The sequence below is a fragment of the Anarrhichthys ocellatus genome, unplaced genomic scaffold (assembly GCF_004355925.1).
Source record: "Anarrhichthys ocellatus isolate YVR2014 unplaced genomic scaffold, GSC_Weel_1.0 scaffold23, whole genome shotgun sequence".
Lineage (NCBI taxonomy): Eukaryota > Metazoa > Chordata > Actinopteri > Perciformes > Anarhichadidae > Anarrhichthys > Anarrhichthys ocellatus.
The window spans coordinates 5,971,041-5,982,438 of record NW_022280053.1 but is presented as its reverse complement, the minus strand read 5'-3'; the positions used below and the strand labels follow the sequence as shown (position 1 = coordinate 5,982,438).

Sequence of the window (11,398 nt, the reverse complement as noted above, 5' to 3'; positions counted from 1 at the left end):
AAAAAAAAAATAAAGACACTAAAAGACTCAATAATCTTATTTTTTTTTGCAATTGCTACAAATGTGTGTTGGTGATGTAAGTGAGTTTAAAGGCTGTGATCATCTCTCTACATTTGAACATATTAACCATAAGCAACACACAATTTAAACAGCACACATAACTACAGACTTGTTTTTATTTTTTAAACAAATATTACATTTAGATGCATTTACATAGAAAGGAGCACACATATCGTCAGTAAAGTGAGCCCACACTTTGGGAAGTTACGCCCCGTCAGCCATGACGAGAGAGGCCGAACAAGAAGACACCGAGACGAACACACTAGAAAACAGTCCACCAGGGAATGCGGAGGCACCGTGAATATCAACATTTACATCAGACATATTGAAAAAATAGATAAAGGAGTCAAGTTACAATAAACTAACTTACCATTCACCGAAAAGTGAACCTCCATGGGGTCCGCCATTCCTCAGAGAAAGTCAACAAACCCAGCAGCCACTATTTGTGATCTTCTTCTTTGAGGTTTATTGGCGACGAATTGGTGCATTACCGCCACCAACTGGTGTGTGGATCAGGAAGTCTAGTACTTAGATTATTTACATCGGTTAAAGGGCAAGTTTCTGCAATATAATAAAACATGTTCCACTGTTTCTTCTTGTCTCAAGCATTCACTTTCATATTTCGTCCTCCAGACCCTGTACTTACTTTAAAACCATATATCTTCCTTTACTTTCTTTGTTCTTTTACTTCTGACACATAGTTTTTGATTTGTCCCTTAATCACCACTTCAGCTTCTGACCTACTATTATTTAAATTGGGACACACCTGTCATCTTCAAGCCCATGTTGCTGCTTCATCTGCCTTTTCATTCCCATCAATTCCAACGTGGGCAGCAACACACACAAACCAAACAATGTCAACGTTATCATAGAAGCTAATGGATAGAAGTGTTGAGACATAACAGACATTTTACAGTGACATGAATACAATAGCTCAGGGGTGTGTAGTCATTCATTCAGAACAATCATGTTTAATGACTACATACATGTGAAAGACAGTAACATGAACACCTGTAAAATATGAATTCCAATCCAACAGCCAGGCAGAAGAATACAATATGGAGGTTAAAATGTTCAATCTTTGTAGAGACTGTCAGCTCATCATCACAAACTATAGCTCCAAATATGAGAAGTTAACACTTCTCTGTCAGCCTCAGCAAAAGCTAAACATTATAGGCTTCATTGATGCATTTCTGTGCAGTATAGTATGTATATGTATGTACATGTTTATGTTGTGTAATTGTCAAGTCATCATCCCTTATACAGGTGCACAAGTTGTAGCTTTTCTTCCTCATCATCTTCAGTGTTTTTGCTCGTCAGCAAGGCTGGGAAAGCTGAATTAGGTTAATGCGTCTATAAATAAAGTGAGGAAAGTGATGCCAACCTAAGTACGCTCTTTACAAAAGACAATATTTGAATCTTTTTTTTTTTTTTTTTGAATAAAACTTTCCTCCACATTACACTTAAAATGTAGGCAGTTTAATTTTCAGGAGATGAATATGTACACTTTATTCCTCAGGCAGTAAGCAATTACTGTATAATAGATTTACAAAGCAAATACTGACATAGTATTCTGTCAAGGCATGTTCCAGCATAAACATAGGATTCAAAATACACAAGTACAATTTTGTTCCACATAAAATATGAAATCATTGATCAATTTCATAATTATTAAAAAAAAATCCAAGAATCTGGGGAAAAATATTAGTGTTCTCTTGTAGGTGACAATAAGAAATACAATCAGCAGTTCTCATAAATGCATTGAAAAGGAGTAGCAGCCAAAGAGAGAGAGAGAGAACTCAAAAAGCAAACATAAAAATATAGACTTCTTTAAAGGATGTACTCTCAAGGAACTGGATATTTTAAGGCATTTTTAAAAACATGTGTAATTTGGCAATTTCTGCCTGTGTCAACTCTCCTCCATTTTTGTTTGAAACAGTCACCCAGCCTCTACACGATGGCTACTATCCAGAGATGTTTTCCTCTGCTTGGAGGCATCGGAGGACATAGAGGATCACTTGATAGCAGAAAACATATTGCTCCTGTAAAAAAAAGAAGGGAAAACGAACCAAAGAGATGTCGAATCAGAACATGTAAGAATTAAGCTTCTTGATTCTTAAATCAAACATTAAAACTCACCTCTGTCTGGATCATTCCCTGTCTCTGAAGTCTCATGTTCCGTACCACATCTGAAAGATCAAACTACAGAAAGCGTTCATTAGATTGGGATCATCCTGAACACAGAAGAGACAATTAAAAAAAACCAGAAGCTTCCTCATAAACAAGATAAAGATCGTCTGCTTACGTCTGCATCTTTACTGATGAGACCCAGAACCACGTCTATACAGATGAGGGTTCCCGATCGACCGATGCCCGCACTGCAGTGTGAGACTATTGGCCCCGATCGATGGACGTGCCTCATGTAGGAGATAAACGTGAGCAGCTGCTCGGGTTGTGAGGGCGTCCCGTGGTCTGGCCATCCCGTATAGTTAAGGTGAGTTACACGCTGTATTTCATTGGTCTGAGGGAGGAGAAACTCTCAAGTTAACGTGTCTGTTCACAGTGTAGGAACGTTTTAAATTTGTAAACAAACCAACCTGGACATCTTTGACCTCGATGAGTCGGATGACAAAGTTGTCGAGAAACTGGTCCTTGAGCAGCGTGATCTGTAACCTTTCGTCCACCATCTCTGCGGTCCGCGGTGTGTCTGGCCAGTACCGCTGACATTTCACTTTCCCTCCCTCTACTTCCTGGGTCATCATGGCGATCACATTAGACTTCTGCTCCCAGACCATTTGCCAAAAGTCCCCCAGAGTTGTGGGTAAGGGACCCTGACATGCGATATACATATAGTTCTCATCCTTCACGGACATATTGATGAAGTTGGCGTTGATGTAGCCCCCGTCTTTGCCCAGCACAACTCGAGTTGTGTCAACTGGAAGAGATGTGTACAAAAAAAAAAAAAGTCAAATTATGTCCAACATTTTAAGTGTCTAAATTTATCAAAAAATATTTGCGACTTTTCTTACAAGGAACAATGTTCTTGTAGCGGTTCTTCTTCTTGTTTTCCTTCGTCTGACCTATCAAACAGTCGTCCAGCGGCTGGAGGTTCTGAAGATTCTGCCAGGAAGGAAAACAGAAAAAGATGTTCATAAAAAAAATAAAATCAAATGAATTGTAATTCATTCACATGCATTTAAATTCAAAGTAGATTCTTACATCAAACTCCTGCAGCGGGACCTTCTGCTCCAGGAGCCCCCTCATCATGCGGACCACAGTGTTGAGCTTCTGTCCTGTGTACTGGCCATCAGGGATCACTTTGACGAGGGGCAAAGAGGTCAGCTCATCCTCTGTGATGATTGGCCCGTCTGGAGGGGGGCAGAGACAGTTAAAGCAGAATTAGGAACATAATTCAAAATTACAAAACTAATGGCACAAACAACTTTTTGTCAGCGAAGACAAATTTGAAATTACTTCGTCTTTATTATAGACTCCATTCTGACAACCCCAATTAGAAATTGCCGCATCACCTGTAACTTTAACTCACATCTTACACTCAAATTTCAAATCCAAAGTCGCTCTTACCATCTCTTGATTTGGAGTTCATGTTCTCAATTGGCAGGTCATCACTTCCCCATGTGATTTCATCTTCCTCTGGCTGTCCAGCACCCATTTGCAGATAGCTGTTGATTCGAAAACATAACCAGTGAGATGTTTATTAATATATTCACAGTCCCAAGTGCAAACCCGAAAAGCAAAATCTTACTTTTCATTCCTCGGATCGTCAACGTTCTCCTCTTGCCATTCCACTTTCCTGGAACTCTATTTTGAAAGAATTAAAGAATATATATATAATAAACTGAAGCTGCATATAGCTTCAATGTTTCATCAAGTTGGATGGATTAGATTTGTACCTCGGGGGAGTCTTCAGGTAAAGAAGAGCCATCACAGTCTGTGTCCTCTGAAAACTCTGCGCTGTGCTCCGTCTCTCTTCTGTGTCCTCGAGGATCATCTTCATAGTCTTTGAAACAGAGAATGAAGTCGAGTTTGTGAAGTTAACAATTTTATTATTTCATATACAAGTTCATTTATTTTTGTTCAAATCAAACAACATTTAACATGGTTCTACGGAGATTTTCAGTCCACTTTGTACCCTGTATGTTGTTACCTATTGGTGGAATAGGAGGACCGCCGCCAGGTTTCAGCTCATCATGGAGAGAAAACAGCTTCGTCTTTGCTCCATTGTCCTCACTCAGATCTGAAAGCAACATGAAGGAGAGTTTGCAGAGAGAAAAGGTCAGATTATTAAAAATACAATAGAATTACATCTTCGTAAATGATTTAAGAGACGAAATCACACAAAACCTTTCTAAAACACGTAGAGATTCCATGTTTTGCGTCTCTGCTTGTACCTGTGTTTCCATTGCACTTGTCAGAGTTGATGGGCAGATAGGCCAGGTATGTGCTGGGGTTCTGGTCTGGCGGTCTGGACACTATAAGATGCACCAGGCCTTTAGCTTTACGGATGGTGGTGACAGCTTTGGTGTGGGACACACCTGTCATTAGTTCCTCATTCACCTGCAAAGAAAAATCACAATCTTTGATACGCAAAGAAAAACTATGTTTAGCAGATTAAACGTTTTGCAGTATTTGTTATTTTGTTTGCGTGAAGTTCATAGTGTGGGCAGAGGTCAGCTGTTAAATGCATTTGGCGCAAGTTAAACAGTAAATGAACAATATGCATTCAATCTTGATTAACAAAAGAACATTAATCAATACGAATTGTGAGCAGCAGATGTCAAATATAACTCACTTTCAGCAGCCTGTCTCCCACTTGCAGTTTGCCCGAGGACTCTGCTATTCCTCCCGGTGTGATGGACTTGACAAAGATCCCCCTTTCCCCTCCAATCACAGAGAAACCCAGACCTCCTGACTGCAGCTTCTCCAGATCCAGATGTATGATCTCCTCCTACATATTCAACAAATACATGTGTAATCATACTTTAATCTGGGATTAAATCTTTAGTAGACAACTGTTTGGTAGTGAAGTCGCTATTGAGGCAAAGCTTGATGGCAAAAATCACACTATTCACAATATTATTGTGATAAGAATTGTCTCTTAATTCAGATACAAAGCACAACATGGAATTAAGAGTAAAATGTGTTTCTAAATTTACCTCTAAAGGACAAAGTGCTGCTAGACTCTCTGTATCCCTTAGATCTTCTCCTTTAAGAAACCCTTAAACAGAAAGCAAAGTTGCAATTAGATGTAAAATAATAGACACACTCAGCATTTGTTTTCGTTTCTTTTTACAGATCTGAAACGTACCATTCATGCTGGAGGAAACCTTGGGGCTAACATTGTTGTTCAGAAAAGAGACACTTTTCTGCCCGGTAGAAACAGGCTGTCCATCCCTTTGAGGAAAAAAAAAAATGTATGAAATAACTTGTTGTAATGCCATTCAGATCAATGACTTACAGACTCCGCATGAAAAATTCCACACAGGCTACACACGTCATTGTTTTCTAGACTACCTCGTGGCTTTGAGTGTGAGGTCGTCGAGGGACAGGTCCATCAGTCTGGTGCTCTCACTAAGAGTCAAGTACTGCGTGGGAGCCCCGTTGATGTAGTGGATTAGATCAAGTGGTCTCAGGCTGCCCTCCTCAAAGGCCATTGAACCGAGAACAATGTCTTTCACAAACAAGACGTCATATACACTGTCACAGCCACCATCCAGTACCAAACCTGGCGACAGAACAAGATGTGAAACAATCAAGACTCGACTTGAAGTACTTATTTTAGGATGCAGCTTCTGGGAACCTATGAAAAGTGCCAGACATGTTTTTTTCATGAGGGCCGTTTCTTACCCAGTGGCTCTTGACTGCCCTTGAAGCCAATGTCAGGCAGCAGGTGGGCTTCTATGGGGGGCTTGGGAGCCTCCAGAACCCTCCCTACCACCAAGTCAACCACACGAGGGGCCGTGCGCACAAGATTGACCACCTCGGTGTGGCCCATATTGCTCACATCCGTGTTGTTCACCTAGAGATAGAAAATAAATGACTCGTACTTCATGGATTTAAAGGAATCGATCGACAATTTGGGAGACACGCCCGTTTGCTTGAGACACTTTTTTTGTTTGAAACCAGTCTTTTTGTTTACTTTGATGCACCAACAACATAGGCTGAAACATATTGTAAACTGTGACCAGTTTAAGGGAATAAGGGTGAATTTGTACCGTAATCATCCGGTCCCCGGGCCTCAGAGTTCCATCTCCTTTGGCTGGATCCTGGACGATGTCATGGATGTAACATCCATGATCATTACCTTTAGTGAGGGTGAAGCCCAGGCTGCCCTTGTCTGACTTCACCAAGGAGACCTTTAGCTCTACCTCCTAACAACAGAGATGCATCTCAATTAGAGAAATTCCCCTACATTTAAAAAATTTAGATCCACATTTTTCATTCCTCACTCCTTACCGGGCCAAAGTCCTCCATGTCCTGTCCATTGCCGGACATGGTGAGGTTTAACGGCAGAGGCAGTGGAGGAGGCAGGGGATCTGGGCTTGGGGCAGTGAGGGAGGACACCATATGCAGGGGGGACGGCTCCAGATTAGCCGTCACGGGGGATGGAGGATACCTGCACAGACAACAAAGACACAATTATGAAATATCAGAGAATACAATGAATGCGGATATGACCATTATTTAAACATTCTTCAAGTACCTCTTGCTGAGGTCCGAACTCGCCATCGACAGGTTTGGGGAGTAGAAGCCTGAGTTGATGGTGTCGTCCAGTTGACCAGTGCTGTCGTAACGTTCCAGCCCCAGGTTGCTGCTGGGGGTGTGGTAGACACTCCGCTCCCAAGTTTGCCTGCTGTGGTCCACGGGGCCGGTGCTGAAGGCTTCCTCCACCTCCTCATCCCCGTCAGTGCTGTCGCTGTAGCTGTTGTGTCGGCCGGGGGTTTTGACCAGCAGCCTCTCCAGGGCGTCCTCCACAAGGCCCTGACTCCTCTTGCCTTGTGAAGCCGGAGGAGATATTGCCCTGCCGAAGCTCAGGCTGGACTCTGCCTGGGTCACCAGCTCCTTTCGGAGGGATGACATGGGCGTCTGGGAAGAAATCAGTTTCAATTGAGTTACCAGTTACTGGTACTTGAAATGTCTACAACGCAGTTGGAAGACAAAAAGGAGCATTATTTCCTGACTCACCAAAGCTGAAGTGTCCATTTCAGGTAGGACATGATATTCAGGTCTACAGAGGAGCAGAGTCACCTCCTGTCCTGTTCCTCGCAAGGCTGATATCACCTCCTATGTGAAGGAATAAGAGGACAGACCAGACCAGATCTAAATAAATTGTGGTATTAAAATAGTTTATACCATTTATAAGAACCTGTGGCCGCAGCGACTGCAGAGATATCCTACTTACATGTTGCGAGAGTCCTTTGAGGGGGGTCTGATTGACCCGCATGATGACGTCGCCCACCTTGATGCGACCGCTCTCTGCAGCTGGTTGGCCAGGAAACAGCTTTTTAACCCGCACCATGCTGGAGCCGGGGGGTTCGTCAGGGATGTTGTCCCCACGACTGAAACTGAAGCCCAGACCTGATGTGTTCTTCAGCAGGCACACATCAAACACATTATCTGTGGGAACGAAGACATGCAGATTCTATTTATTTGTTGTGTCCAGGACAGGGTGTACTCGATCTCTTGGCCAACAAAGCCCCTCTGACCCTGCACAGGATAGGAATGTATAGACGGTGGAGGGATGAAGTAATTTGAAATGAAATACACACTTAGCAGTCTGAGTTACACAAATCAAGTGGGTATCTTTCAAAATTACAGTATTAATGGTACCTAATTTACACTTGTGTTACTAATCAACAAGGAAACACTATCTGTGGCCGCCTCACCTCGTGTAACAAAGCTGTACTCGGGTTTTTCTTTGACCTCAAGTGGCTGCTCTTTGTTCTGGGTCTGGTCTTGGCCGCCGGCTGCAGTTAGTCGCGTGCACTGAGGCGTGAGGGGAGCATGGACACTGTCTGCAGGCGGGTGACCCTTCTCCAGCAACAAGTGCACCATCTGAGGGAGAAAGTTATTTAATTGGGGAGCGACTGTGGCTAAGTGGGGAGCAGGGCCGTCCTTCAATCGGAGGGTCGGCGGTTCGATCCCCGGCTCCGCTAGTCGCGTGTCGATGTATCCTTGAGCAAGACCGAAAAATTGCTCCCATAGCTGTGCCTACTGTGTATGAATGTGAATTGTAAGTCACTTTGGATAAAAGCATCTGCTAAATTAATGTAATGTACTTAGTGTTGCTGGGCAGCAATTAAACCGCTTGTCAAATGTCATCCCTCACCTGCCCAGTATCTCGGAGAGCTTCTACTGCTTGCTGGTGAGTGGCTCCCTCCAGACTATTTCCATTGACAGCCACCACACGATCACCTGAGCACAGGTGACAGACACGAAGAGAGTCCAAATATATAAATCTTCAGTTCATAATTGTATTTGACGTCATCATTTGAAACATGGCCGTTTAGGCCGTCACCTTTCTGTATCCTTCCGTCGAGCTCAGCAGCTCCTTTGGGTATGACGGCTTTGACGTAGATGCCTCCATGTCGAACACTCGTGTTGACTCCTCCCTAACAATTGAACACACCTCTTAGTCTAATCAGCCAAAGAGAAAATAGGTAATTATGTATTTTTGGGGGTGATGGGAGGGTGGAGGTTCTTTTTCATTTTAGGTGTTATTGCTAAAATGATAAATGCTTTGTCTTTACTGTGGGTTCATAAATATGTTTTGTACGTTATACGAAGACAATTACTTTGTGAAAACATCAACCAAACTTCACAAGAGAAGCACATTTGGCAAAAACATTCAAGACCAAAGTTTCCCTGCATTTCATTCTGTAGTTTGCTTAACGTATATAGATTTTGTTGTTTGTGGACCTGACCAGAGATCAGTGTTTGTTGATGCCCGTGTGAACATTACACAAAATAACTGGCTTAGATTTAAATAGAGCAGGTGTGGCCATTTGTTTAGAAATGCCATCAGCTGACTATCCCGTCTGTGTCGGTGGATTCTTCTTCATTCTTGGAATAACATTACTTTCCAAAAGTGCCACAGCAAAGCACAGCCTACAAAATAATAATGTAATGTCCACTAAATAAATGAAGTTAGACAAAGCCTTTATCATATCACAATTCTGAAATAGTTTAAAAATGAAAAAAATCCTCCACTGTGATGTTATTGACAAAATTATTGAGATGTTAAATCCTAATAATCAAAGACAATGTAAAGTTCTATTCCGTGTCCATTTGGTTATGAATGATAGTCTTGATGATGGGTTTATTGTTGAGGTGAAGCTCATGGTTAATTTCATACACACTCAATCAGTTATTACAGCAACCCTGGTCACATGACACACAATCACATGATTTGTTATCGTCAATCAATAAAGGAGCAGCAACAAACGTGTAGGAAGCCAAAAGAGAGCTCACTAACCAGTCCTGTTTAAAATGTTCATGGTCCTTACTGTGAAGGTATCAGAGTGACTTTATTTAAAAAAAATAAAAATAAATAAAAAAATCCTCATTGATCAAAAAAAGAAGGCAGCATGCAAAAATAATTAGGTGGACAATATTTCCACAGGAGCTTCCAGAGCCGACAACATACAGCGTTAAGAAAGCAGACCCCAACCAAGCAAAACATGTAAACAGAGAGACAACAGGATGAGAGGGAAAGGGGAAAAACAATAAGAGAGGGTGAAAACCTTGCCGAACAGTACCGTGACACTTATGCCCAGGCTGCTGTCGTTTTTAGACAGCTCAACGTCAAATAGTTCTCCGGGACAGAGACTATTGACCCCTGGGGCATTAGCATTTACATTTTCCATGATGTATTCCTGCAAACAGAGAACAGGGTATTAAGTTGAATTATCACAAGCTGGAACATGCAGAGAGAAAAAGGGATCAAGGCGGAGTGAGGAAGCTGAACTGAGCAGATATTACATTCAGGGAGTGACATGCAGTGAACAGGTAACAAAGTGCCTTGCATTGACATTGTACATGTAATGCTAGGCAAAGGTTATATACACAACAGGTTTGTTGTTCCAAGCATCTGAAAGGTAAAGCGTGATGCTTGTTTGTGGAAGAACTTATCCTGTTCCTTTAAGAAAAGTTGATTTTAATTTGCTCCACGAAGACAAAAAAACACAACCTTTTGTGAGTTTTGATTCGTAGATCTCTTGAGTAGACAACTACTCTGTGGGACGATGTATAAAACCAATGAATTCATAAACACAAAGGCCGCACCTCTTTCACTTTGAGTTTCTCTTGACTACTGGAATAAGTCTCCTCATCCATGTCCGAATCGCCCCAGTCAGAGTGCTCGGAAACTTTGGGAGCTTCAGACACTTTAGCTTTTCTAGTTTTGGGTGGCAGAGCCGGTGGCGCAGGATCCAAACCCATGTTAGGCTCTGGTCTATGATGTTGGGCAACGGTTGCGACGGTTACAGCTGTGGCAGCGGCTGTAGCTCGTTGTAGGCACTGGTGGACTCCATTAGCAGGGGGTGGGCTGATTTTAGCAACGCTGCTCGTCCTGGAGTCCTGAGAACTGAGGCTGGGGTGCTGGTGGACTAGGGAGGAGGTGGATGGCGGTGTGCCGGCGCCGTGGAGAGGAGGGCTGGGGCTTCCTGCTCCCACCTGCTCCTCTGTTGAGGTATCAAAGTCTAGTTCTCGTCTCTGGCCAGAGTTTAGTGCCTTTAATGCAGACTTGGCTTGATAGGGAACATAGCCTGGAGAAGATTCTGTCAAAAAAAAGGAAGACAAACAGTCTGCAAGCGTGGACGAAAGAGAAAACACTGGTACTGCACTCTGGACATGACGACAACGAGATGTGACCAAAACAAAAAACAAAGATCATTTTACCTTTGTAGAGGCTTTCTTTGGGCTGCAACACCACCAGAGTGACATCATCAGGAGCATTTTGGAGGATGTCAATCGTGGTGGCGTGAGAGAGCCCTTCAAGGTTCACATCATTCACTGAGATCAGCCGGTCACCTGCATCAACATTACAACTGTGACACACATGCTAGCACTGCTGACTATCATCACAGCGGACACCAAAACAAACATCATGATCTTGCCATACGAGAGGAAGAGCGGAAACAAATCACCGGCCTACCAGGTTTGAGACAGCCGTTGACGTCAGCAGGACCCCGAGGTGTAATGGAGCTAATGATGGTGCCAAGGTCCATCTGACCAGAGTTCTCCCCTCCAACAACCTGGAACCCTAGAGAACACACACACACACACACACACACACACACACACACACACACACACA

The 11,398-nt window shown here is 42.9% G+C and overlaps 1 protein-coding gene across 4 annotated transcripts in view; it reads right to left on the bottom strand.

Moving 5' to 3' along the window:
- Positions 1 to 8: 8 nt before the first annotated feature.
- Positions 9 to 11,398, bottom strand: part of ptpn13 (protein tyrosine phosphatase non-receptor type 13) — a 39,520-nt gene continuing 28,130 nt past the window's right edge. For 2 of the 4 annotated variants that reach the window (XM_031860300.1, XM_031860298.1), the window contains exons 22-49: positions 11,237 to 11,344; positions 10,981 to 11,112; positions 10,366 to 10,859; positions 9,825 to 9,956; positions 8,600 to 8,693; positions 8,411 to 8,496; positions 7,968 to 8,136; positions 7,484 to 7,698; positions 7,267 to 7,365; positions 6,785 to 7,167; positions 6,538 to 6,697; positions 6,297 to 6,452; positions 5,929 to 6,100; positions 5,596 to 5,806; positions 5,390 to 5,475; positions 5,238 to 5,299; positions 4,874 to 5,029; positions 4,473 to 4,638; positions 4,229 to 4,318; positions 3,975 to 4,081; positions 3,827 to 3,882; positions 3,646 to 3,743; positions 3,280 to 3,428; positions 3,090 to 3,180; positions 2,658 to 2,995; positions 2,366 to 2,581; positions 2,200 to 2,262; positions 9 to 2,102 (exon numbers count right to left, since the gene is read on the bottom strand). In XM_031860300.1, the coding sequence (XP_031716160.1) occupies positions 2,025 to 2,102; positions 2,200 to 2,262; positions 2,366 to 2,581; positions 2,658 to 2,995; positions 3,090 to 3,180; positions 3,280 to 3,428; positions 3,646 to 3,743; positions 3,827 to 3,882; positions 3,975 to 4,081; positions 4,229 to 4,318; positions 4,473 to 4,638; positions 4,874 to 5,029; positions 5,238 to 5,299; positions 5,390 to 5,475; positions 5,596 to 5,806; positions 5,929 to 6,100; positions 6,297 to 6,452; positions 6,538 to 6,697; positions 6,785 to 7,167; positions 7,267 to 7,365; positions 7,484 to 7,698; positions 7,968 to 8,136; positions 8,411 to 8,496; positions 8,600 to 8,693; positions 9,825 to 9,956; positions 10,366 to 10,859; positions 10,981 to 11,112; positions 11,237 to 11,344 (4,367 nt within the window). In that variant the 3' untranslated portion in view covers positions 9 to 2,024. The remainder of the gene's footprint in view (positions 2,103 to 2,199; positions 2,263 to 2,365; positions 2,582 to 2,657; positions 2,996 to 3,089; positions 3,181 to 3,279; positions 3,429 to 3,645; positions 3,744 to 3,826; positions 3,883 to 3,974; positions 4,082 to 4,228; positions 4,319 to 4,472; positions 4,639 to 4,873; positions 5,030 to 5,237; positions 5,300 to 5,389; positions 5,476 to 5,595; positions 5,807 to 5,928; positions 6,101 to 6,296; positions 6,453 to 6,537; positions 6,698 to 6,784; positions 7,168 to 7,266; positions 7,366 to 7,483; positions 7,699 to 7,967; positions 8,137 to 8,410; positions 8,497 to 8,599; positions 8,694 to 9,824; positions 9,957 to 10,365; positions 10,860 to 10,980; positions 11,113 to 11,236; positions 11,345 to 11,398) is intronic. The other 2 variants (XM_031860301.1, XM_031860302.1) reach the window with 2 other exon arrangements.